The following is a 27,940-nucleotide window of genomic DNA, read 5'->3' on the forward strand; positions in this document are numbered from 1 at the left end:
AGTGTAGTTCACATGTTGTATCCCTCATAAGACTAAAAGTTCCTTGAGTACAGTGCCTGGAACATAGTAGATCCATGATGGCAAACCTATGGCACACATGCCTGATGGCATGCAGAGACCTCTCTGTGGGTAGAGCTCTCTTCCCCTTCTCTACCATGCCTCCCTGCCCCTCTGTGCTTACTCCCTCCCTTGAGCAGGCCACATCCTTCCCTTTATTCCCCCCCACACACCTCCTCCCACCCCATCTGAGACTAAGGGCTGCAGGGTGGGGAGAAAGAGGACCTTCTCTCCTACCACTGGGCCCAGCCCCACTCCCTAAAATATCTCCACTTCTTTCCACCACGCGATTGTCAGTTGGAAGGGGGGGTGACCCCATCCCAAGGCTAACTGCACTACCTCTGCCCCCTAGTCCCACCCCAACATGGGTCGCATTCCAATAGACAAGTGGTGCTGGATTCAGGGGCAGGTGGCATGGAGGCAGGAGGCAGCTTCCCTGGCTGGGCTGGCTAGGAGCCCAGCCCAGGCCCCTTAATGCAGGTGGCCCCATCTCTGGGCCACCTCTCTCCTCAAACCTTCCTCAACCTTCCTGGCCAAGCTCAGCCCATGGCTTCCCGGCCTGGGCGCCCAGTTCCCACCCCACCTCCCCCAAATGTTGGTGAGGGCTCAGCATGAGGTCCCTAAAAAGTTCTAAAAGGTTTTTCATCACTGTAGTACAGCTTAATAAATGTTTATTGACTTGACCTGGCTTTCTGTTATTTTAATTCTCTACAATGGACCTATTTTAATTCTCTACAATGGACCTGTAACCTCATCAGGTGCCCATTTGGTGCAGAATTTAACCAGTACATGCCTTCTAATTCTGTGTAGTTCTTGTCCTTTTCATTTTATAGATCCTCCAGGGAATCTATAATCAATGACCTGGATGGTTTCCTTTAGATTTCCAAAAAATTTGATAGTACCAAGGGAATATATGGATTTTGATTTGTTATTCCTCACTGACAATATAATTGGTTGTCTCCTTTTCCAATTATGCATGTTCTCAATGAAACTGTTAAGTTGCTTTTTGAGCAATAGTCACAACTGGAATTATACAGTAGCTTACTTAGCCCCCTATACATTTCTCCCTTGCCCCTTCAATCACCTGCAACTTTTATTCCTTAGAATTATAGTGTCTTAAAATTTATCACTTGTGAAATAGTTGAGTTTTACATCAAGGGACATCTTGGGAGCATTAAAAAGAACTGCACAATTTCTGAAATATAATCCTTTCTCTTATTCAATTTGGGGCTTAACTCTCTGTAGTGATTTATAGTATATTCTCCGTGTGTGTGTGTGTGTGTGTGTGTGTGTGTGTGTGTGTGTGTGTGTGTGTACTGGGCATCCAATCAGATATTGAAAAGATTGATTCTGTATCATTTTTACTGATCCTTTTTACAGTCAATTGATTTTATCTTCTATCCACCTAAGTTGTGGTTCTTTGTCTCTGAACTTAAATTCCAAAATTCAACTGGCCTGTAGTGAGTTAAGTTTAGAAATTCATTTCTTCTGTCAATCACTGTTTAGTTCTTGCATCCAGGAAATCTGTTATTCTCAGGAGATGTGGGTGGAAACCAGGGAGTCTCCTCTAGTATCTTTTCACCATCAAGCTATCCCTTCAAATAGGTCTAGTTTTCTATCCAGAGAAGTCTGGTACACTATCTCTAACCTTTTAGGTAGACTAAAACAATGAACTTTTCTTAGTCACAGGAGTAAAGGTGGGGGTTGAAATTCAGGTATTCTTTTGGTTTGTTTTTTTACCCTTACCTTCTGTCTAAGAATCAGTACTAACAAGATCAGCAAGGGCTAGGCAATTGGGGTTAAGAGACTTGCCCAGGGTCATACAGCTAGGAAGTTTCTGAGGCCAGATTTAAACCGAAGTCCTCCAGACTCTAGACCTGGTGTTCTATCCACTGTGCTACCTAATTGCCCTCAGTCACTTGGTTTTAAAAGTTTGGTGTCATCCTCAATTCTTCTCTCTAGTTCACAAGTTCCTAAACTTCTTTCCTTAATAACATCTTTGGCATTTCTACTTACATAGGAACCATTTCAATCCAAATACTCATTACCTCTTATCTAACTTATTGCAATAATCTTCTAAACATCTCCCTGGCTCAACTCTCTCATCACTCTAGTTCATCTACCACCCAGTGCCTATACATAGGTCGGGCTAGGCCACCCCTCACTCAACAAATTAAAGTGGATTTTGATTACCTGGAGGATCTGGCATTTAAAGATACTCACAAACTGATCCATTCCTATCTCCAGTCATTTTATTCTATACTGGCCAACTTATGATCCTTCACAAGATTCTACTTTCTGCCTCCACCAGATTGTTCCCTATTCCTGGAATGTTCTTCTCACCTTCAAAACTAAGCTTAAATCCCACCTTCTCTAGGAAGATTTTCCAAGTTCCTGCTGGTCACTAGTGCCTTCCCCTTTGAAATTACCTTTCATATATTGTATATATCTTGTATGGACCTAGTTATTTACATGTTGCTTTCCCATTAGAACACTTTGAGAGCAGGAACTGTTTTTACATCTCTTTATGTGCTGAGCACTTAACATAGTGACTGGCACATAGTAAGCCCTTAATAAATGTTTGTTGACTATTGACATTACACTCATGAAGTTTGTAACTATTCGATGCCTCTAAATTCTACTTTTGGCTTTGATCTTTGAGAAATAGTCATATAAACTCTAGAGAAGGGAAAGAAAAGATCCACTCAAAGGTGTAGTCTTTCTTCTCTGGAGGAGACACACATCTTCTAGGGCTCCAGGTTTGTGCAGAAGTCAATGGCAGTAAAAATTATTGATATGGTGAGGAGTTCCTGGGTCAAGCTAAAAGATGTTCAACATATAAGTTGTTATCAGTAGAACTTTTATACTGGGACCAAGACAGGTACCTGTTTAAACTGTGAGTTGCTGGAGTTGGGCCCAAGTTGCCACAAGGCAAAGAGTCATAATGAAAAGGGGAAAACCTAACCCTTGCTCTTCTGCCTTGGAACCAATATACAGTATTGATTCTAAGATGGAAAGTAGAGTTTAAATATATATGTGTACATATATGTTTTGATGATTATCATATTCATTGGTCCATAAGATTGGATCTTAACTAATCTTAAATATAGGGTTAGTTGTTATAGACAAAGAAGTAATTTCAGCTGCCTCTGCAGTCAGAACACTGATGGGTTAGACCAAGGATTGCTAAAGACAATTTATAGTATTACAGGACTCATTGTACACTAGGAACCATATTTAGTGAAAGCTATAGTAATCCCAAAGAAATGAATTTGCCATGATTAGCTATTGATGCTAGAAAAGTCACTATCGATGCCAGAAAAACAAAGTAGATAGAAAATGTATATAATCCTAGACCATGATGCAGCTGGAGAGATACCTTCTGAGTGGGACAGTCAGTATATCTTGAACAGACACTGCAGACAAGCAAGGAAGTGAATCCATATTTGTGCAGGAGATCAAGCTGGATCACATTTGGGCAACTATAGAATACTTATCACAATCCTAAATTTCTTGCAGCCACCAAAGTTCATCACTTCAACATTAATATTAAGTCAGGGAAGCAAATCATAGCAGATAACTGAATAATCCAAATGGTAGTAGAAAACTACATAGTAGGTATGTCTATTATTTGCATCATGTGGCTCGAGGAGTCTGCAGCAATTACATGCAGGTCAGAAGTGGAACAAGAGACACTTAATCCAGAAGTGGCTAGGAAATGAGGTGGGCTCATCATGCAATCAATATGAAAGAAAAGAAACGAACAGTCTCAATGGTACTTTGGTGTAGGCAAGAGAGACCCACCCCCCAAAAAAGAGGACTTTTTTCAATAAGATGGTGGATCTTTTATGCCAAATGTATAGGAAACTATAGATAAGCATCACACAGGATGAGATGTGAGGGGATTGTGATATGTATCAATTTGAGAGGGTACTACTTAGGGAAAATCAGGGCACTATTAAATAATCAAATTGTTAAAGAAAAGTCATTGTTGTGGCATTTAAAAGAGTGGGAGCCATAAACTGTAATAATTAAAATGGTTGAGGATATAAACTGTAGTGATTAAAATAGTGGAAGATATAAATTGTAGATAGATATAAGAGTAGGTAAGTAAATTGTGACCGCAGAAAATATGTTTTCCCTACAGTGTCTTGTTTTAAATCAAATATAAGGTGGTCACGAGGGAAATATTCTCAATTATGAATATACCCAAGTCAACTGGGTTTTATAGAGAATTTAATTAATAATACAATGAGGAATCAAAGAAAGAGAGAGAGAGAGAGAAAAGGAAATAAATGAGAAAAAGAATAGGCCGGCCCAGGCAGCCCTGGCCAACCCAGGCCTAAGCCCTAAAGGAAAAGATCAGTCAGTCCTTAATAACTCAGCACAAGATCTGTTCAAGCGAGGATTTAGGGGGACAGAGTCTCCCCAGAGGGAGTTCCAGCCAGAGTCAGCCTCCCTTGAGAGACCTCCTTAGAGATTGTCCTTCTCTCAACAACCTCCTTAGAGACTGTCTCTCAAGAGACTCTCCAGAGAATCTTGTTTTTCAACTTTTCCTTTCCTTATAAAGGGAAATTTTCCTTTGTCACCTCCCCTAAATTCTTACATCTACCAATCACAGTAGACGTTTTTCAAAGGACAGACCATTCTTAGTCCACACCTAAGAAGGTGTGGATTTTTGAGTAATTCACACCAGGAAATCTCTGAGTAAGTTTCCCAGTTCTTTGTTCCTTGTAAACTCACAAGTTGCCTGACCTTTATAGGTACTTATCAAGCTTTTGTATTAGTCTTAAAAATAGGCATGGCTTAAGTATGGGCTTAAGTATTTTTCATTGTTCAGCAAGGCGTTTTCTCCCCTAAAGCAGTCTTAAGTAGGGTGGAGTAGAGGTCTTCCCATTTTTGATCTAAGTAGAGTTCACTGCCCAAATGGAGAATGTTCCCAATAGGGAATTGTCCCAATGGAGAATTCCCCAATGGGGAATTTTTTAACATTCACAAGTCTGAGAAATTTCAAGATTCACATTGTTCTGTACCATTTCTATGATCACTCATTCCAAAACAGAATCAATGGGATTATATTGACTTATAAAAGTATTAAACATTAAGGCTGTTTATCAGGAGACTTTATTTTTCACCATTAACCTGAAAACATGTTATTTTTTATATTTGTCAAGGCCTTTCATATTCCTTTGGAAGTCAAGAATTTTCCAATGAAAAATCGAACTCCAGAAGAGTTGGAAGAATTGAATTCAGTTTTACAGATGAAGAATTTTCAAGCAATTGACCTTAAAGTATGGGTTTGAACATGTGTGATACTTTTTAACTCAGTGTCCCTAAAGCTGGCTTTCACTGAAATACAGTAGAGATAATGTTGAAATGTCATTTCTGTTACTATTTCTAACATACTTGCTGCAATAAATCCTGATTAATATAGACTTGTTCAGTTAGCATGGGTTTTTTAAAAGATAAAAATGAAGACTGAACACAAACTTTTAGTTATTTAGCCAGCGGTAATGAGGGATTACCTTGAACTATATGTATTCTTTCTCCTTGTTCCTTTTACACCCTGATACACAGTTTTAAGACAACTAGTCAGGTATGGAATGAACTGTTACTTTGGAGCAGTGTTTTTCTGTGCAGAACTAATTATTCCATACAGGCCAGAACCCATCATTGTGTATTTTACCTGGAATTACAAAGAACAAAGTCAGACCCTAAAAAACAAAATACCTTTAGATGTCATTTAAGCTACTGAGCATTTGTCGAAAACTTTCTATTTAGGGTTTCTGAAATATAAAACATTCACTATTTTTTGCTTAACTTATACATATTTATTGGTCACTGTGCAAATTAATTCCTATATAAATTACAAACTAATTCATGTTCAAGTACCCAAACCACCTCTAGATAGTTAAAAGGACAAATTATCCTATCAACCTAGTCCCAATATCATATTCTTCTCAGTGGTAGGTGGCACAGATGCAACTAGGTGGTGCTGAGCCTGGTATCTGGAAGACTTGAGTTCAAATACAACTTCAGATACTGTGTGATCCTGGGCAAATCATTTGACCTTTGTATGCCTCAGTTTTCCCAGTGAGAATAATAATTGCACCATAAAGAACTTCATAAATTTTAAAGCATTATATTTGTTGTTATTCATTAGTTTCAGTTGTGTCTGACTCTTCTTGACCCTATTTGGAGTTTTCTTGGCAAAGATATTAAAATGGTTTGTCATTTCCTTCTCCCATTCATTTTACAGAGGAAGAATCTGAGTCAAACAAGGTTAAGTGACTTGTCTAAGGTCACACAACTAGGAAGTATTTGAGGCCACATCTGAACTCAGGTCTTTCTGACTTCAGGCCCAGCATACTATCCATTATTAGAATTATGTGAATGTTAGCTATTATTATTGCTATTATTTATCTATAGAAGATTTAATTTCTCCTATAGAAATTTCTGGGTCTACTCACAATTTCAAAGACCAGTGTTGAAAGCAGAATTTAAAGTCTTAAAAATGATTTTAAAATAATTATATTGTTAATAGGTTAACTTTTAGAGGAGATATTTGTTAAAAATTAATGTGTTTTTTTTTTCCATATATAGCTGCAAAAGGAAATTGTAGATGTTCATCTCACAGAGTCTATGACCAGTAAGCCACTGGAAGAGGAGGAAGAGGAAGAGGAGGAAGTAGTTAAAAGTGAAGACAACTTATCCTTTAATCTACTTGGAAGTTTATTTTTAAACTTTGGTATACAAATGGGCATGTTGACTAGCCAACTGGAACTTTATACCAGAGATGAGAAAATCAATCAGATTATATTATTGAAGGTGAATTATATTTTTGTTTGAAATTAGTAAAGCTTCCTTATAAAGTGCCTTTTTAGATTGCATTCTAAATTAATGCAAATTAATTTTTTTCCTTTGATAAGTCGATACAGATTTGAATGCAGGTGGCTTCAGAGCCTGAAAGACCCATATTCTTTTTTTTTTTTTAAACCCTTACCTTCCGTCTTGGAGTCAATACTTTGTATTGGCTTCAAGGCAGAAGAGTGGTAAGGGCTAGGCAATGGAGGTCAAGTGACTTGCCCAGGGTCACACAGCTAGGAAGTGGCTGAGGTCAGATTTGAACCCAGGACCTCCCATCTCTAGGCCTGGCTCTCAATCCACTGAACTACCCAGGTGCCCCAAAAGACCCATATTCTGAACTAATATGTGACCCTAATTTCTTAGTACTTGGGGCAACTTACTTACACTTTAAAGTGTTGAAGGAGGGAGTTCCATCACTAGAAAGTTCTTGTAGCAATGAAATATCACAGGTTTAGTCCCTATGTGATATTTTATAATAATATAGAAGACATAAGAATTTGGATCATTGTGACACAGCCTGTATTTACAGGGATACATAAGGAATATATTGCATTAGTGGCCAACATGATGATATTGGTCCTGGGATGCCACTGTCACCCCTGCATGCTATAGTTTGTTTTTTAACTAAAAAGTCCTTTTAGTTAAATGTGCCTGTTCCCACACTGTTATATCTATGTATAAACAGAAAAAAATTCTGATCTTATGACAACATAAAGTATCTCTTTTTATCATCTTTTCTCCTAAACCATAAGACAGATTATAGATATACTCAAGAAATTTTTCAATGAAAAACCAACCTAAAAGAGATAGTTCATGATAGCTATACAACTGCCTATATCTTTCGGTGATAGGAAGCCATTGATTTCTGAGCAGGAGATGGCTTTGAATCACTGAATTTTAGCTGGACATTCCTTTAGAGATCATCTTGTCTAAACTTACCATTTTACAGATGAGGTAAATGAGGCTTAGTGAAATGACTGGCTCAGAGTCCTAGCTGATAATAGATTGTTCATCTCCTGACCTCCAGTTCAGTATTCTTTTTGTCATACACTATGAAAAAGTATTCTTTTAGGAAAATTAATATGATTTTGATCTGTCGGATAGACTTAAGAGTAGGGGGAAAGTGGAGAGTTGTTAAGATTGTGACATTAACCATGTAACCATACAACCTTTAGCCAATATGTGGTATTTCAGGACATTATTTACAGGATTAAAACCATTTTTAATAATGAGTTTTATGCTGCCTTTCAACAAAAAAAGTTGGAAATAAAACGTGTGAAGGAGAAAAATGTAAGAATTAGAGAAATCATCAGGGATCTACAACTTGGAGAAGAGGTCTGGGAACCAAACATAGAAGACTGTGAGAAGCCAGCAATCGTTCTAAAAGTGGAGGATTCTGAGGTACTGTTCAAACTCTTTCATCCTTTCTTTATCTGCCTGTCTAATTTTTTTTCAACTTTTTAATTTGACATTAATATGACAAGCCATAGACATAGGTAAAGTTAATACTAATTATTATTATAATAATTATGACAGCCCACATTTATGGCATGCTTTATAAGTTTACAAAGCATTTTCCTCACAACCTTATGGGACAGAGAAAGGATTGTAATGAGAACAAAAATGAGAATTGGAAAAGTTAAGTAACTGGCCCACTATAATAACTAGCAAGTAGTTGCCATAGTTCATTTTTGCATCTATGGGACTTGGATACCAGTAATGTCAAAAGCTTAGAAGCTCTTTTATGGCACCAAAAGACATGCATAAAGCCTAATTTGAGACAGGGGATTGGAAGGCAGGAACAAGGGAAAATGAGTTCAGTACAAAGAATATTCCCCATGTTTCAATTATCACAATAAAGGATTTTTAGCCATGGATGCAATGATCTTTGAGACACATGGGGAATAAAAAGGGGTCCAATGATGCTCCTCACCTGCATATCCAAGCTCTCATTCTTCCTCCAAAGGATGAAAAGCCTGGATCATTAGTCTTCCTTACCAGGGCAACTCAAATGATGAGCCAGGACCAGATCTTTTATATAGATAAACAGATCCTGGTTACCTCCTTATTAATCTGAGAAACTAGCTAGAGGCCAATGAATGCACATCCTCCATTTCTAACTTCATGATCTGATCAATATACATGGCTTCTGAGAGGAATTACATAGGAATGCACCCTATAGTATGGTACGCTAGGGCACAGGAGTCAGAGAAATGGGCAATTAAAACTATAGCTAGTATTTATGTAGTGCTTTAAGGTTCACCAAGTGTTTTACTTGTTATCTTCATTGATCCTCAACATATCTCAGCAAGAGAGGTGCTAGTAATGGGTTTCACTGGTTTTCAACTTTGTCACCAGGTAGTTTCAAATCAATCAATAATCAAAACACATTTATTAAGCACCAACTATGTACCATACACCAGCCTAGGACTTCTGACAGGTTTCAATATCCATTCCATTATAACATGATGGTTCTCATTAAGGGAAGTTAAAAAAAATAGGTCTATATTTCTTAAAAAAAAATAATCATAGGATCATAGAGTTAGAGTTGGAAGGGGCCTTAGAGGTCATCAAGTCTATAACTTTTTCATTTTACAGTTTAGGAAACCTGAGGCACTGAGAAGTTAAGTGACTTACCCAGAGTAATAGAGCTAGTAAGTATTGGAAATAGGATTTCAACCCAAGTTTAGCATTCTATCCACTACACCACATGGCACTATACCAAGAAAGAGTTAATTTTCATATGATTTACCTCTTATACCAGAACAACAATAATAATATCTAGCAGTTACATAGCACTTTAAGGTTTATAAAATGCTTTATAAATATTTGTCAATCAATAAACATTTATTAAGTACCTACCATGTTGCAAGTAATTACATCAAGTGCTGGATGTACAAAAATAGTAAAAGACAGTCCTCAGGGAGCTCACAGTCCAAAGGGAAGAGACAACAAGCAGACAAATATGTAAAAACAAGCTATATACCAGACAAACAGAAAATAATTGCTAGGGAAGACACTAAAGAAAATGGGAAAAGCTTCCTTTAGAAGATTAGATTTTAGTTGGGACTTAAAGGAAGCCAGGGAAGGCAGTAGGTGGAGATGAGAAGGGAGAGAATTCTGGGAGAAAAGGGATCATATTGGAGAAATAAAGTTGAAATTGACAGACTAAAACAGACTGAATATGGAGGTGAGGGAGGGGTGGGGAGCCAAGGTGAGAGGAGACAGTGAGGAATTGAGCAAGACACCTAGGTTGGGAGCCTGGTGTTTCCATAGACAGTCTTGGGGAAGGTAAGAAGTATTGGAGACTTTAGGGGGAAAGTTAATGAATTTAATTCTGACACGTTGAGTTTAAGATGTCTTACACTGATCTTGGTAAGTGAGAGCTATTATTGTCCCTATTTTACAGAAGAGGAACCCAAGATAGAGCTCAGGATCATAAAGCTAATATCTGAGGTCTGTTTTGAACCAAATCTTCCTGACTCCAATGCTCTAGCCACTGTACCCTCTAGCTATCGCTAGTATATGTTTAGTAACAGCATTTAGGTAAGTTTATTTTTGAGCTAGATTTTTCTCTTTTGAGTTTAGGAGGGTACTAGCAGTGTATCTTTTTGAAGAATGGAGAGAAGAAAAATCTCATCCTACCTCTCTTCCATTTCTCCTCCTGTCAGTCCCCTTCTTATCTGTGGACTTATTAACAAAGGAATGGTGCATATAGCATAATTGAAAGAGCATTGGACTTGGAATCAGAAGATCTACATTCTAATTCTGGGACTGTCACATCAATAGGAAATTCATAAATCTTTTCTGGTTTCATTTTCCTCATCAGTAAAATAGGGATACATATCCCTATTATATATATTTATATATATATATGGATAAACATGGAAAGTTGTTGTGAAGTTCAAATTATCTCAATAAGGTATATATGAAAGTGCTTTGGAAACAGTAAAGAGCTATATAAGTAGAAAATGTCATTATAACATTAAAGCCAGCCAGCGCAAGAATATTGTATATTATGGCCAAGAGCGTTCCTAGCAATTGCTATCTGTCTTAAGAAGCTGGTTTCACTATTGGCCATGTTTTTATTACAAGTCCCTAGACATACACAGGTTGAAGTGATACTACTTTGTATCATCACTTCATTTGTTTATGTAGAAGAGGCCATCATCTCTAAGTAGCCCAGGACCCAACAAGACTGTAGACTTACCTAAATGACCTTAAAAGGGCCATTATCCTTCTTTGGACTATTTTGTTCCTACCTGGAATTATTCTAGGAAAATCTTTAAATATATCATATTCATATCTTAATTTCCCCTAATATAGGTAATGGGGTCCTCAGCTCCCAAACATTCAAGTGGCCAAATGCAAATCAAATGTAAAAGATTCCCAGGAGCTAAAAACAGAGAAACAAAAAGCATTCACATAACCAATCAATTCTTCTTGGAAGGAAACTAAACTTGGGGTCATCACTGGAGCAATCCTCTGAAATTTTGGTAGACCCATATTCCTCCTGGATGATACTACATAGGGTCTTCCAGACTTACAGCATCACACTGTGGTTTGGATTCCTTTTAGGAGGTTTGCATTGTCTGAACTAACACCACATAGAATTCTGCTCATGAATGATGAAGGTAATCTTCTTTTTATGAGAAGCATCAGGAAATCGGTGTCCAATCTAGAAGTTAGAAACTCAAATTTGGGAATTCTTGAACTTGGGGTTAGCCTCAACAGAACCCCCAAGTCTGAGGACTCAACTTTTAGTCTATTTCTGTCATGTACTTATTCAGAAAAGTTTGCTGTCAATATCTCTTCTTTCAGGCCAAATTATGCAAGCACATGCAACTTTCATGTTCCCAGGTCAGCCATTTCCAGTTCCTGGGAAAAGGAGATAGGCTTGCTTGCACTCACATTCTTTACTAATCTCTCTTCCTCATGAGGAGGGCAAAAAGAAAGTTCTAGTGCATAAGCTCACTTGACAGTGGATATCTATAGACCTCAGAGAGACCCAGCGTCTAGGGCCAGAGCTTGTCCTCCTCAGCTGAATCAGCCAAACCTCATGAATCCCTTTGTCCCCTCCCTCTATGAAGACCTGCTCCTGGAATCCTCAAAGCAAAGGAGGAGCTCATCAAGATAATAAAAACCAAGAACAAAACAAACAAAAAAAAAAACTTCCTTGGGCCCTTTCCTTCTGTTGTGTAACCTCGAAGCTAGAAGGAATCTTCCCTTAGTCTTTCTCATTCTTTTTTTTTTTATTAATTAAACCCTTACCTTCCACCTTGGAGTCAATAGTCAATACTGTGTATTGGCTTCAAGGCAGAAGAGAGGTAAGGGCTAGGCAATGGGGGTTAAGTGGCTTGCCCAGGGTCACACAGCTGGGAAGTGTCTGAGGCTAGATTTGAATCTAGGACCTCCCATCTCCAAGCCTGGCTCTCAATCCACTGAGCCACCCAGTTGCCCCTTTCTCATTCTTTTTGCAGAGAACACAACTCTTTTTTCCCTGAGTAGGGAAAGTGACTTGATCAAGTGCTTGTTTAGTGGCAGATATAATTAGAAATTAAATTTCCTGACTCTTCCAGAAGGAAAAAAAAAACAAGAGAAAAAGTTGAACCTATTTAGTTTGAATTTTATGAATGATCAGTGGAAATGAAGTGAAATTTTATCTTTTCAGATTAAATGTGAAAAATACCTTACTCCATGGGAAAAAGAACAAGCAGCAAAAGCTGCAGCCCTGGAATTAGAACGACAACTTTTAGCTCAGGTACAGTATGTGGTCTTTTTTCTATAAACATTTATATTATTTTAAAATATATTTAAATTATTTTGTAATTTATCAATGAGAAATTATTTAGGAAGAGCCTAATTACACACACAAACACACACACACACACACACACACACACACACACACTCAAAACAACAAAAAACTTTGGTTCTTCGGTCTTAGATTATTGCTTAGAGTCTGAATGCTTTAATCTCCTCTAACTTTTGGTTATTTTCCCAGAGAGATGATGACAGACGTCGAGGTTTAATGGACATGATGCATGGAGTTTTGGAAATCAAGAAAGAAGATATTTTGAAGATGGTAATAATTTTTGTCTAATCATGGAAGGTAGAATAAAAAAATTAAAGCAAGAACTGTGAATTTTATAATCTACCATTTTTCCTAGATGAGACTGAGTTTTAGACAATTCTGAAAAAGCAAACATTCCATAAAATTTTAGTAACTTCAGGTGAGTGTGGTGTTGCACACTTGCAATCCCTTTTATTAGGAGCAGCTGAGCCTGGCGGATTGATTGGATTCTAGAGTTCTGAGTTGCTGTAGGGTTAAAGCAGATCAGGTGTTTTTCAACATAAGTATAGTGAAGTCCCCCTAGTAGAGAAAAGCAACCAGGATGCATAAGGAGGGACAAACTAATCCAGGAAAACAAACCAGATTAGGTTAAAGCTTCCACGAGTATATATATATATATATATATATATATATATATATATATATATATATATATATATATATATATATATATATATATATATATATATATATATATATATATATATATATATATATATATATATATATATATATATATTGAACCATGCTATGAAAGGTCACTATATTTCCAACCTGAGCAAAATTAGAAGTCACAGTCTCTAAGAAAAATTTTAATAACTCTAACCATTTTAACCAAATCAAAACTGGTAAATTTCATTAATTTTCTTTTTTTTTTTTAACCCTTACCTTCCATCTTGGAGTCAATACTATATATTGGCTTCAAGGTAGACGAGTGGTAAGGGCTAGGCAATGGGGGTCAAGTGACTTGCCCAGGGTCACACAGCTGGGAAATGTCTGAGGCCAGATTTGAACCTAGGACCTCCTGGTCTCTAGACTTGGCTCTTAATCCACTGAGCCACCTAGCTGCCCCCCATTAATTTCCAAACTAAAAGAAAGCCATATTTTAAAGAGATGAGATTTATGTATCAAAGTAGCAGTGAAGGAAACCCTATTAATAATTTTCTAATAGTGCTACTAAAAATTCTCTTTGAAATAAAATTCTCTTGATATAAGATAGTAAATCTAGGCTAGAAATATCACATTAAACAACTCATTGACCAAAAACAACTAAACAGTCAGCACCACAAACTCTATATTTTTCTGTTTCATTTTGTCAAATCATCTAAATCTTGAGCCATTTTCCCTGCAGCCCCCAATGCTGATTAGGTTGGTTTCTTTGTCATTAACAGTTATTTCTCATTGCTTTAAGCATATTATCACTGTGCCATGTTTCATTGATTTCATCGTGCTTCTCTGTTCTGTCTTTAGGAAATTCCTCTGCCTGAATTTGCAAAAAGTAAAATAGATGCTATATGGACTGAAGAAGAAAGGAAACAATTCAAAGAATATGAGAAAAAAGTTAAAGAATTAAATGATGAAAAAGAAAAGTATAAAAAGGTCAGGAGGAGGAAAGAATATATTAAAAGCATGCTTTCCAAATTTCAAATTCATGTGCCTTGGTGGGAGGGGTATAGTAGGGCCCCTCTTATACACGGTTTCATTTTCCACAGTTTCAGTTATCTGTGGTCATCTCAAAGCACAAGAAATCCACGGGCACTGGAAGTGTGTGGCAGCCATTTGCCATCTGTTCTGTTTTCTTTTGCTTTCACTTTCATTTTCTTTTAAGGTTTTTTTTTTCTTTTGGGGGGGTTTGAGAGGCCATGGAGCACCTAGTCAAGAGACAGCAGTAGGAAAAGAGAGGGGGGTCAGCAAATGTTGTAAGGGTTAAATTTAATGGTTGGACAATGGTTATATGAAAGTATGTGGTTGCCAGTATTTATTATATCTTGAGTCAGAAATTTGTTTACAACTAGAGAAGAAACAATAAAGAAGAGAAATGTGAGAGGGATAGAGAAGTTATCTATTTTATCAACCTAAATGTTTAATCCAGGTCTGATTAATCCAGGCAGAGATTAATTAGCTCTCAACCAGGGAGACTGGTGGTGAGTAACCACTTGGCCTCCTCCAAGATGGAAGCTAGTCTCTTAGGAAACTAGGAAAGGTATCAGACTTTCACTCACCCAAGGAAATAGTCCAGGAGTCAGAATCCAAGTTGAAGATAAGCTCCAAGCCCATGATCAAAGCCTCAGTCTCAAAGCTTGCTCAAAGACTCTCTCTCCAGTCAGAAGATTATCTCCAGAAGACAATTTCTTCAGACTATCTCTCAAAGACAGTCTGCTCAGAGGGAGTTCTGGGCTTGCTTTTATGGTGACTTCTTGTCTCTTCCCCTTTTCACATGGGCCAATCACAGCTTCCAAATTGTCTAGCACTGCCCAGGGGGAAGTTTGTGCAAACCAGTTCTCACCTTCTGGAGGGGGTGAATACTCATCAAAAAGTCACAGATTCCTGGCTGATTGGGTTTTAGGGTGTAAAAGTTTGGGACTGAATTAAAAGGGCGGAGTTCTCTAAGTAAGTGACTTGTCAGTTCTCTAAGTACCTTGCTAGCTTCTCACCTAGTACTAAGTAGGGTGTTCAATCTTTTGTTGATTCAATTCAAAATTAGAGGAAGGAGAGTTAATCCTGTCTTCACAATCTAATGTAGGGGTACTTAAGTTAGTGTTAACTAAAGTGTTAACTCAAAATAGACAAAGGGAGTAAAGGATTCCCTTTTACAAGTGTAAACTCAGAGAGAACAAAGAATTCCCTTTTACAGTGTTCACTTATATCCATGGTTTTAGCCATGTACAGTAGGTCTTGAAACATATCCATAGGCCCCTCTAAAGACAATTACATAACTTATTTTCTCAAAGGGAAAAGGTGTAATCTTACATTTTATGAGGAAATCTATTAAATTTCATAGCTTAGATCATTCACAACAAAAGTGATCCAAGAAAAGTAGGGAAAAGCAAATGCAATTTATTTCAGCATATAACTGCCTTTTTTGGTTTTTAGGACACTTTCAGCTCAGTAAAGATTATTGAGGAGTAGAGAAGTTGAGAGAAGAATGAATATTCCAACTGAGTCAAATAATTTATGGGAATCAAATGTGAAGCTGTTTTTTTTTTAATAAAAACTAATGGTTTTATTTTCTTCCTTCTTTACCAAATATCAATTGCTATGTTGAAAGTGTTTATAATAATAATAGAACTTCAAAATATGGTGATATCAGAAATAGGAGAAATTATTTATTTGTGAAAGAAGTAAAATTATTATGCATCTGCTAGGGCATGAAACCCATCAGCATTATGTTATTATATCTTATGATCAAGTCTGATGCTTATTATTTTTTTTTTGCTTTCTTTTCTACTAAAGTTCTTAGCTCTGTCCTGGATGTATTTTATCAGAAAAAGGTTCTGAAATATGAAGGTGAAAAGGAACAAGGGTCTTTAATGGCAGTAATGTTGAAGAATTCTTTTCCTTGCATGTCTAAGGGGAAAAGGTAGCATGTTATTTATTGGGAAAATGTAAAAGCCTTTGGTGTAAAGCCTTATTCTTTGTATATAGAGATCCCACTCTTGGTTTCATATGCTTCTTCATGTGGTCTCCACACTTTCACAAAGATTGGAATTGTAGTTGAACATATTTTAGGGAAAGGAATATTGCCCAGTTTGATAAAACAAAAAGCTCCCAACCAAAAAAATGAAAGATTAAAAAAAAATGTATAACCCTTAGAAACTCGAGTACTTCATCATAGAGCCCTATTTGTTTCTTTTTTATGGTTCCTTACTAAGTTAGAGACCATTCAAATTCAAAAGGAAAAGAATTGAAGACTCTGTATGACTGTGTTTGCTTGAGTTTTATGAGCAATACAATCATGTTCCCAAGAAACAAAGTATTGTCATCGATAGTATCCCTGTTTGGTTGCTTTGTTTGTTTGTTTATTAGTTTTCCTCTTCAGATCAGCAGAGAAAGCAAAAAGATAAAACACAGGTCATAACTGTCAAACTTCTCCAAAACCTCTTCTAAAGAAAAATTACAGAAGACATCAAACCAAATCCTGAGCAGAAAAGCCAGCAAAAAGTCAGAGATCTTCATTGTTTCAGCCTAGGGCAGTTTAGTTAAGGAGAGGTCTATGGAACCTATGGTGGAGGCTGGCCAGGAGCATGGAATGTGAATTGTGACAGAAGCAGTACTGGCCCTGGGCCTTGGAAGCTGAAGCTGTCCACAGACTTCACAAAAGTTCCTAGTGGGTAAAACACTCATAAAGGGGAACCAGGGACTGAGAAAAAAAAACGGGTGATGGGTTAAGGTCTAAGGGAAGGAGAATATAAGGCAAGAAGAAATACACAAAGACAAAGAAAGTTCCAACATGAAGTAATCAGATAGCGAGTTAGCTCTGGTGGAATAGAGCTTCCATGGCGTAGAACACTAATTGTGAAGAGCTTTCGTGGTGTAAAGCTCTGCAGGTGTAGAGCTTCCCTCTTAGCCCAAAGTACAAGTGTTTTTATTGGAGTAACAACAGTATAGGGGGAAGGGAGAATGATAATTAGACAAGTGGTCTGATACATTAACATTATGAGGTAATCTGTCACAGGATACAAACTGCTTGGCCCTAAGACAATAGATATAGCTAAAGTCCAAAATCAAGAGTACAAATGGCCTAAGGCATCTAAGCTTGTTTAATAGATGTTAATTGAATGTTCCTCAGCTGCATTGTATGGCCATGTTGTCCTTTGTGCTCCAACACGCCCTAAGCACTCCGCAGTGCTTCGCTGCATCACCCTCTCAGCCGTTGAACCTTCTTATTGGTTTCTTCCATCTGTTCACGCAGTCTTCACATGCTGGGTGAGCAAAGCCCTGGTTCACCAGGGGTCGATGACCCAATGGCTACCCTCACAAGGTTTAGCCGGCCTGTTGAAGCCGTTGCCCGGGGTGTGGCCACTACCACACGTAACAATTTTTTCGTGCCACTGGACCCAGGCTTCCAATGCCGAGAGAGTGGGACTGTCTCTGTGCATAGGCTTTTCCACTTAAATCTCTTTCACGTACAAGTATCTTTGTGCACACTCATCTATCCTAACCCCTTCCACCCTCTTCAAGACCTGCAGCGATGGGGGAGTGGTAATGCAACATGTGGAGGTGACCACTGGCAGTTGTAGTCACGATCCTGCACGTAGGCGGCCCACAGACCAGTGGTCGCTCGGCCCTGTGGGCAGCAGGGACGTTCGGCAGCATCCTGGGTGACTGAGCAGCCCTCTCTAGGACAGCACTGCTCACCCTAATCAAGGGAGGGGACTAGAAAAGGTGTCCCAAACATTGCCTACCCTAAAAACACCTGGTCAGCACACCGCGGATGGCGGGTCATCCCCTTTACGTGGTCAAAATCAAAGAAAAAATACAAAGAAACTCCTACTAGGAGCATGGAACATCAGGACATTACTTGATAGAGAGAATACCCCAAGACCTGAGAGAAGAACAGCTCTAATTGGTAAAGAACTGGCGCCATATAACATCAACATCGCAGCCTTAAGCAAAACATGCTTACCAGAAGAGGGATCACTCAGCGAATCCACCACTGGATACACCTCCTTCTGGAAAGGTAGAGCCTCAAATGAAGACAGAATCCACAGTGTTGGCCTGGCCATCAAGACCAGTTTGCTCAATCAGCTGCCAGACTTGCCTGTGGGCATCAGTGAGAGGCTCATGAAGATCCGTTTGCCTCTCAGCAAAGACCGGTATGCCACAATCATCAGCGCATACGCCCCAACACTGACCAGCACAGAGGAGACCATCAAGCAGTTCTACTCTGACCTGAGTGCCCACAAATGACAAGCTGATACTACTGGGAGACTTCAATGCCCTCGTTGGCCAGGACCATGAAAGATGGAAAGGAGTGCTTGGCAAACACAGTGTGGGCAAAATGAACAACAACGGCCTACTGCTACTCAGAAAATGCTCAGAGTTTGAACTCACCATCATGAACACTGTGTTCAGAATGCCGAACAAATATAAAACAATGTGGATGCACCCAAGATCAAAACAGTGGCATCTCAGTGACTATATCATTGTACGCCAGCGAGACATCCAGGATGTAAAGATCACCAGAGCCATGAGAGGAGCTGAATGCTGGGCAGACCACGGATTGGTTAGAGCAACTCTTCAAATGCGCATTGTGCCTCGCCATCCAAAATGCGCCCAGACAGTTTGCACATTTTACAACATGAGTCCTCTTAGAGATCCATCTTATTTGCAAACATTCCAGTCCTGCCTGGACAACAGGCTGTCTGTCAAGGGACCACTCACTGGAAGCTCAACCAAGAAATGGAACCAGTTCAGAGATGCAGTGAAGGAAACATCAAAGGCAGTCCTAGGCCCCAAACAACGCAACCACCAAGACTGGTTCAATGAGAACACTGCTATTGAAGACCTATTGAGCAAGAAGTACAAAGCCTTTATGGAGTGGCAAAATAACCCAAACTCTGCTCCTAAAAAGGACAGATTCAAGTCTCTCCAAGCCACGGCACAGCGTGAGATCAGGAAGATGCAAGACCGAAGGTGGGAAAAAAAAGGCAGAAGAAATCCAGAGGTTTGCTGATATGAAAAACTACAGACAATTTTTCAGTGCCCTTAAGACTGTCTATGGGCCATCAAAACCCACTATCACTCCCTTGCTATCCTCTGACGGTGACACTCTCATAAAAGATAAAAAGGCATCAGCAACATGTGGAAAGAACACTTCAGTCAGCTTCTCAACCGACCCTCTTCAGTCGACCAAAGCGCCCTTGACCAGATCCCCCCAAACCACTCCATTGAACAACTTGATGACCCTCCTTCAATAGAGGAAGTCCAAAAAGCCATTAAACAAATGAGTGCAGGCAAGGCACCCGGTAAAGACGGGATCCCAACCGAGGTGTACAAGGCCTTAAATGGAAAGGAGCTCCAGGCATTCCACATAATACTGACCAGCATATGGGAAGAGGAAGACATGCCCCCAGAACTCAGAGATGCCTCCATCATAGCCCTATACAAGAACAAAGGCTCATGATCAGCCTGTGACAACTACAGAGGCATCTCACTACTCTCCACTGCTGGAAAGATCCTCGCCCGTGTTATACTCAATAGACTCCTGTCATCTGTTTCAGAGCAGAACCTGCCTGAATCACAATGTGGCTTCCGACCAGATCGTAGCACCATCGACATGGTCTTCACGGTGAGGCAAATGCAGGAGAAATGCCTTGAGCAGAACCTGAGTCTCTACATTGTCTTCATAGACCTGACAAAGGCGTTCAACACAGTGAACAGGGACGCATTGTGGGTGATCCTCAGCAAGCTCGGTTGCCCAGCAAAATTCGTCAAACTGATCCAGCTCTTTCATGTCGACATGACATGGGAAGTCCTAACTGGTGGAGAGACTTCCGATCGCTTCATGGCGATCTCCAATGGCGTGAAACAAGGCTGTGTCCTCGCTCTGGTACTATTCAACCTATTTTTCACCCAAGTATTACAACATGCTGTGATGGATCTAGACCTGGGAGTCCTCATCAAATACCGACTGGATGGCTCACTATTTGACCTTCGCCCCCTGACTGTAAAAACAAAGACAACAGAGAGACTCATCCTGGAAGCTCTCTTTGCAGATGACTGTGCTCTCATGGTCCACCAAGAAAATCATCTCCAAACCATTGTGGACAGGTTCTCCACTGCAACAAAACTGTTTGGCCTAACTATCAGCCTCAGCAAAACAGAGGTGCTGTTCCAACCTGCACCAGGGAGGCCAACTAATCAGCCGTGCATTACAATCGACAGCACGCAGCTTTCTAACGTCAACACTTTGAAGTACCTGGGCAGCACCATCACCAACGACGGGTCCCTAGACCACGAGATTAATGCCAGGATCCAAAAGGCTAGCCAGGCACTCAGGCAGCTGCGCTCCAAAGTCCTCCAGCACAGGGGTGTAAGCACTGCGACGAAGCTCAAAGTGTATAACGTGGTCCTCAGCTCGCTCCTGTATGGTTGTGAGACATGGACACTGTACCGGAAGCACATGAAACAGCTGGAGCAATTCCACCAACGCTCCCTCCGGTCAATCATGAGGATCCGATGGCAGGACCGAATCACCAGTCAGGAAGTCCTCGACAGAGCCAACTCCTCCAGCATTGAAGTGATGGTCCTCAAAACCAAGCTACGATGGTCTGGACACGTCATCTGCATGGACCCACAGTGAATACCAAGACAGGTATTCTATGGTGAACTGTCAGCTGGACTCAAGGAACAAGGCCGACCAAAGAAAAGATACAAGGATCAGCTAAAGTCAAACTTGAAGTGGGCTGGCATTACACCAAAGCAACTAGAACTCGCTGCCTCTGACAGAAGCAGCTGGCGAGCCCACATTAACCATGCCGCCACCACCTTTGAAGATGAGCGACGTCGACGTCTTGCCGCTGCGCATGAACGCCGACACCAGGCCACAATCGCACCTCCCGTAACAACTGGCGTCCCATGCCCCATGTGCCACACACTCTGCGCCTCAGTCTTTGGACTTCAAAGCCACATGAGGGTACACCGTAGATGAAACTGCACAAAGACAGTAGTCATTCTCAGTCACCAAGATACTACCACTACCTACTAATTTAATGTTATTGGCAAAACAAGAAGACTGAGATAACTGGCCAGTCTTCCAGAGTGTAGCCTCAGGGAAGGGCTAGGAATTTGACATGGTTAAGGTTCTACTTAACTCAAGGTTACAAAAACCAATCATAAGAAATATCATAAGAGTTAGCTTTTCAAGTACCTCTAAAATATAACCAAGGTTTATACATGCCTGGACTGCTACAGAAGCAGCAACTACAGCAGTGGCAGCAGGAGTACCAGCATGCCAATGCACAGGGATGGACAAAAAGGAGCAGCAGTCCTACCTAGGTAAGGACCAGAGCTCAGAGCAGGAGGGCAGTGATCAAACTTCTCCCCATATCACGCCATCTTGGAAGTACCAAAAATCTACAAGCCCCTAGATCAAGTTTCATAAGCTCAGGTCAACTACCCCTCCCAAAGCTGATCAGAAACCAACTCTAGCATAAAGTGGGGGGGGGGGGGGGGGGGGGGGGGGAAGGGAATGGCAAATAACTAAAGAACTTGACCATCAAATGTTTCTGTGGTAACAAAATAAGATAATGATGCAAAAATAGCAGGAAAGCCTCATAAAACCATAGACTAGATACAAGATCAATAAGAATTTCTAGAAGACCTAAAGAAAGACATAAAAAAGACACAAAAAACCAAAAACATGATTTTTTAAATCACATAAAAGTAGTAGAGGAAAAATTTGAAAAAGAAATTAAAGTAATGCAAGAAAATTCTGAAAAGAAAGTTGACACCTTGGTAAGAGAGATATAAAAGCTCACTGAAGAAAATAATTTAATAAAAATTAGAAATGGAGGCAGCAGGGTATCTCAATGGATAGAGAACCAGCCCTAAAGACAGGAAATCCTGGGTTCAAATCTTAGGACTACTAGTTTATTATCAATTTATATATATATATATGTATATATATATACATATATATATATAATTAAATATTATATTTTACCATTATTATCATAAGTACATATCATAATTATCAGTTCTAAGGCAGAAGACTGGTAAGGGCTAAGCAACTAAGGTTAAGCAACTTGTACAGGGTCATAGCACAAAAAAATTGGAAATGGTCAACTGGAAGCCAATAAATTGCATGAGACATCAAGAAAAATAAAATCAAAAGGATGAAAAGAATAAAAGAAAATGTGAAATATCTCATTGGAAAAATGCCATGGAAAATAGATTCAGGAGAGCTCATTTAAGAATTTTTAGACTGTCTGAAAACCATGATAAAAAAAAAAGAGGAAAGACATATTTCAAGAACTTCTAAAAGAAAACTATCCTTATATCTTAGAATCAGTGAGTAAACTAGAACTTGAAAAGTTAAACTGCAGGAAGAAATAGCAAAAGTACAATGGACAGAGAATTAATTTACCCTTCTACCTTAGACAAATACAACTATTAAATAATTAAGAAGATGAATAGATAACAATATGAAAATAGTTTTTGAACAATGATACATGTATAACTCAGTGGAATTGCTTGTCAGCTCTGGGATGGGGGAGGAAAGAGTGAAGGGAAAGAACATGAATTATGGAATCATGGAAAAATATTCTAAATCAATTAATTAATTTTTTACAAAGAATAGAATTTTGAGAAAATTACTTATGATGGACTTCTGGAATATATTGAATGGGTATAGAAAGTAGTATACTCTTTTCTCAGGTGTACATGGCATCTTCACAAAAATTTACTATAAATTAGGATATAAAAGGCTCACAAATGCAAACAAGCCAAAATATTGAATACATCCTTTTAGGGACCATAATGCAATAAAATTATATTCAATAAGGAACTTTGAAGCATAGGCCAAAAGTTAATTTGGAAACTAAATAATCAATTCTAAAGATTATGTGTGTCAAGGATTTTACAAGTGGATTCTACCAAACATTTAAAGAACAATTGTAATACTATGTAATAGTTTTAAAGAATAAGCAAAGAAAGAATCCTACCAAATTCCTTCTCAAATATAGCTTTCAATTTACTTTTAACATTTGTTTTTATTTTTTTGAGTTCTGATTATAAATGTCAAGTCATGTGAAACATATTTCTATATTAGCCATGTTAGAAAAAAAAGCAATAAAAATAAAGGGAAAAACTATGCTTCAATATGTACTGAGTTTGTCAATTCTTTCTTTGGAGGTAGATAGCATTTTTAATCATGAGTCCTTTGGAACTGTGGTGGATCATTGTATTGATCAGAATAAGTTTTTCATAGAAGATTATCATTATGATATTGCTGTTACTGATTCTGCTTACTTCCTTCTACATCAATTCATGTGTCTTCCCAGAATCTACCTTCAGAACTCACTGAAGTATATTTTTCAATTCTTTCTTTTTTTCTTTTTTTGCCTTTTTTTGGTATAAATTGTAGTGTGGCTAATGTGGAACTACTTTAGATAAAGACTTCATATTGAAAAGATTAAAATTGATCCCATATCATCTTCTTACTGGTTCTACTTATAAGTAGTTGATTTTGTTCCATAACTGTTTAAGTCATAGGTCTTTGTTTCAGAAGTTCCAAATTCATCTAGTCTGTAAAGGATTAAGTTAAGAAATCCATTGGTCTTTTCTTGACTCAAGGAATTCTTGCTGACCTTGGAGACAGTATTAGAAAGAAAAGGAGTTGGGCCTGATATCTTTAGCCATCAAGCTATCCTTCATGGATGTCTGGTTTGCTGCCCAAAAGTTAGGCTACTATCTTCCACCTGGGACTCCAAGAATGAGCGGCTCTTCTTAGTCTCATGGGAAAAGGAGGGAGTAAGGGGGGATCATCACTAGCACCAGTTACCAAACTTCCCAAACAATTATGTTATTCTCTGTGCCTCAGCTCTATAACCAGTCATTTTGTTCTAAATCCTATAATGTCATCTACCCTGTTCTGTGCTTTGGTTTTCACTCCCCAAAACCCTATGAAAAGGAATTTTTCTAGCTACTTGGGGTCTTTAGCATGAATGGAGGCAAACCACACACACATTTTTGACAGATAGTATGTATGCCCTTGCTCATAAATGTTATCTTACTTGGATGTGTGCTTCAGTTTGCTCTTTTGTTAAAATTTTACATAGCAATATGTATAAATATATTGTATTTCTTGCTTTATTGTTGAGGGGTAGAAGGAAGGAGAGAATCTGGAATTGAAAATAACGTTTTTAAAAGAAAGTGTTGATATTTTTTAAAAAGAGGTGATATTTGCAAGGTTATAGCAGAACCTGTAATCAAAAGGCATTTTCATTCTTAGCAAATGTAATCTTTCTTTTATACCAACAACAAAAAAATAGAATATAGTCCAATGTTTGGGGAAGATGTTAGATTTACTAGGCTAATTCAATGCCTTTATTAAGTTACTTACACTGTCATAAGTGTTGGAGGTACAGAAATGAAACAGTCCCAGTCCTCAAGTTTAGGTTCTGCTGGAAGAGTTTCCATTCCATAATAGATCATTGTGAATGCAAGTTTTGCTTCTTGTCACATATGAGTTTAACTGTAAAAAATTGTTCTTAAAGTATGACCTTTAAGTTTTTCTGTTAATGGCAGTTAAAGAAATAAATTGTCATGGCCAGCCTACAAGTGATGACCCCCCCCCCCCCCGTACTTACACAGGCTGTTTTTTGAACAGCAAATTGTCTATTGATTGAGAGAGTATGCAATACATGGTAAAAACCCTTCCAGTGCTTGTTCTGGGCTGTTATGGCTTTCAAGAACACAGAAGCACTTCTATATCATCAGAATTGGACTTTATGGAAGAAATAAATGTATGTGAATTTAAAAGACAGTGAACTGGACATGAGGCAGGAATGAGGGTCATCCATTGGATATCTTCTTCACAACTAGTATTTTCATTATGTTAAAGGAGAACAAGGAAGGCCCTTACCACATTGGATGGGGACCCCTTGTTGCATACTTATAGGAGGATACAGACAAAAATTGTATGAGATAGACAGGCATGGTCTTCCTCATTGTAGGGAGTACTTATGTTGAATAACCAGATATAAAAGTTCCACTGTCATTGGTCTTTGGCTTTACTAAAATAGAATTTGTTGTCATTTATTTCTTGATTATTCAATCAGCAGGTGCCTAATGGACTATGTTCTGTTGGGGATTCAAAGGAAAAAACCTTATTTTTTGCCCATAAGGAGGAGCTTATAGATCTGTTGGACTAACCAAACATGCCAGTGAAATACTTAGAAAATCACTATAAAACATCTTTGAATTAATGTGAGAAGTTTAGTATACATAGGTATTTCTTCTTTCTAAAAAACGTTTATCAAAACTTCCATGGGGCATATAGTATCAGTGATTATATTATTACTCTGAAATGTATCATGCACTCATAGATCTAAGGCTATCTTAGATCTAGATAATATCTAGAGGATATATCCATTTGGAAGTTTGAGTTGAAGTTGACTAACAGGTTTATCTTATAACCCTTAAAAAACGTAACATTACTAAATATTAATTTTACTACTCTTTATTTTAGGCTTTGGAAGCTGAATTGAAGAAGATTCAAGGCTCTATTCAAGAAGCAACACAAACTTTTGATGATAATTTAAAAAAACTCTTTGAAAGGAAAGTGGAAGCAGACATGGTTGTCTACCAGGTAAATACTGAGCTCACAAATCTCTAAGGCTTAGAGTCTAAGCCAAGGATAAACTTTGGTGAACCTTGGTCCCATAGGTTAAGTCCCATATATTAACTTAATTTGTTTCATCCAAATTTCTGAGCTGGAGAATTGAACAGCAATTGACACAAATAAGATTGTGTTTACCCTCAAGGAACTTAAATTCAATTGGAGAGCAGGAAATATGTACACAGATAAGTAAATACTAAGTTATTTGAGGAAAGAGAACACTGAAAGCAAAGGATGATAAAATGCATTGAATAGGAACTGGCACCTGAGCTTGGAGGTGGTATGGTAGACGTTTGAACTGACTGATAAGCTGTTACATTTAAAAGAGTGGATGCCATAAACTGTAAGAGTTAAAATGGTTGAGGTTGTAAACTGTAGTGAGTAAAATGGTGGAAGATATAAATTGTAGTAGATATAAGAGTGGGTGAGTAAATTGTGACCACAGAAAATATGTTTTCACTACAGTGTCTTGTTTTAAATCAAATATAAGGTGGTCGCCAGGGAAATATTCTCAATTATGAATATACCCAAGTCAACTGGGTTTTATAGAGAATTTAATTAATAATACAATGAGGAATCAAAGAAAGAGAGAGAGAGAGAGAGAGAGAGAAAGGAAATAAATGAGAAAAGAATAGGCCGGCCCAGGCAGCCCTGGCCAACCCAGGCCTAAGCCCTAAAAGAAAAGATCAGTCAGTCCTTATATCTTAATCACTCACCACAAGATCTGTCCAAGCAAGGATTCTAGTGACACCAGGCCAGCATCATCTCAGCTGCTTTCACCAGCTCACAGCCATGGGCACATGGTCTTTATTTTGTATCCTTGCTTATTAATGATAATAAATCTCCTAAAATATAATATTCTATTATTGACATTTAAATTTAATTTTTACATTGATGGTGACCATGAAGGGACAGGAAGTAAAGAGCCAGGACCCTCCACGTCTCTGCTTAATATCTCCTGTGTACAGGAAGTACATAATGAGAGGAAGTCAGTGGGCTCCCAGTAAATGTAGTTCTTTTTTTAGAGTAACAGATTTTCAATTATACATAAGGACTGATTTTTGAAGAATGGGGTAAAGATTATTTTTACAGTTTAGAGTCTGACTTAAAAAGGAGAGAGAATGGAAGGAGGGGGGGTTTTAAAAAGTGATCACAATAGTCCACTAAAGAGTTGATAGGGGCATAAAATAGTCTTGTGGTAAAGTGACTAGAAAGAAAGGGAGTAATAAAAGGGAATATTGTAGATATAGAATGTGTTAGCTTTGCTATCTGAAGTGAAGATGAGGGGAAAATCAAATTACTTTGAAGCTGAGTGTCTTAGGGTAGAAGAGCTTCATTAGAGATAGAGAAGTTTGGAGGAAGGCTATTATATAATTAGAATTTGAACCCCAGGACTCTAAATCCTAGTCTCCCATGTTCCTTCTCATATTATGTCCTTACGTTTTGGAGATAAAGTCTGTGTGTAACTCTGCCCCCTCTCTCTCTTCCTGCATGCGGCTGGGAAAACTTTTCTTTACTCAGGCTTTTACTTTTGTCCTTTTATTTCTTCTACTTCAAGTGATGATTAATAAATCTTATAAAATATAATACTTGGAGTTATTGGATATTCATTTAAATCTTACAACATGTCAGAAGGAAATATAAGTCCTATTTTGGACATATTGATTTTGAAATATGTATGGGATATCCAGGTGGATATATCTAGCAAGAATTTGAGTAAAGAATTGTGGCTGGATATAGTGGCATAAATCTTTGGGGAGATGATAATTGAATCCATGAGAGCTAATGAAACCACTCAAAGGTTGTAGAGAGAAAAA

General features: G+C 38.3%; 1 protein-coding gene across 5 annotated transcripts in view; it reads left to right on the plus strand.

Annotated features, from left to right (window-relative positions):
- LOC100619090 (cilia- and flagella-associated protein 43-like) overlaps nucleotides 1–27,940 on the plus strand; it is a 273,713-nt gene that overhangs the window by 198,514 nt on the left and 47,259 nt on the right. For 4 of the 5 annotated variants that reach the window (XM_056804363.1, XM_056804374.1, XM_056804376.1 and 1 more), the window contains 7 exons: nucleotides 5,232–5,348; nucleotides 6,661–6,885; nucleotides 8,119–8,325; nucleotides 12,596–12,685; nucleotides 12,929–13,009; nucleotides 14,249–14,377; nucleotides 25,974–26,093. In XM_056804363.1, the coding sequence (XP_056660341.1) occupies nucleotides 5,232–5,348; nucleotides 6,661–6,885; nucleotides 8,119–8,325; nucleotides 12,596–12,685; nucleotides 12,929–13,009; nucleotides 14,249–14,377; nucleotides 25,974–26,093 (969 nt within the window). The remainder of the gene's footprint in view (nucleotides 1–5,231; nucleotides 5,349–6,660; nucleotides 6,886–8,118; nucleotides 8,326–12,595; nucleotides 12,686–12,928; nucleotides 13,010–14,248; nucleotides 14,378–25,973; nucleotides 26,094–27,940) is intronic. The other variant, XM_056804366.1, reaches the window with a different exon arrangement.

This window comes from Monodelphis domestica, chromosome 1, assembly GCF_027887165.1.
Source record: "Monodelphis domestica isolate mMonDom1 chromosome 1, mMonDom1.pri, whole genome shotgun sequence".
In the NCBI taxonomy this organism is placed as follows: Eukaryota; Metazoa; Chordata; class Mammalia; order Didelphimorphia; family Didelphidae; genus Monodelphis; species Monodelphis domestica.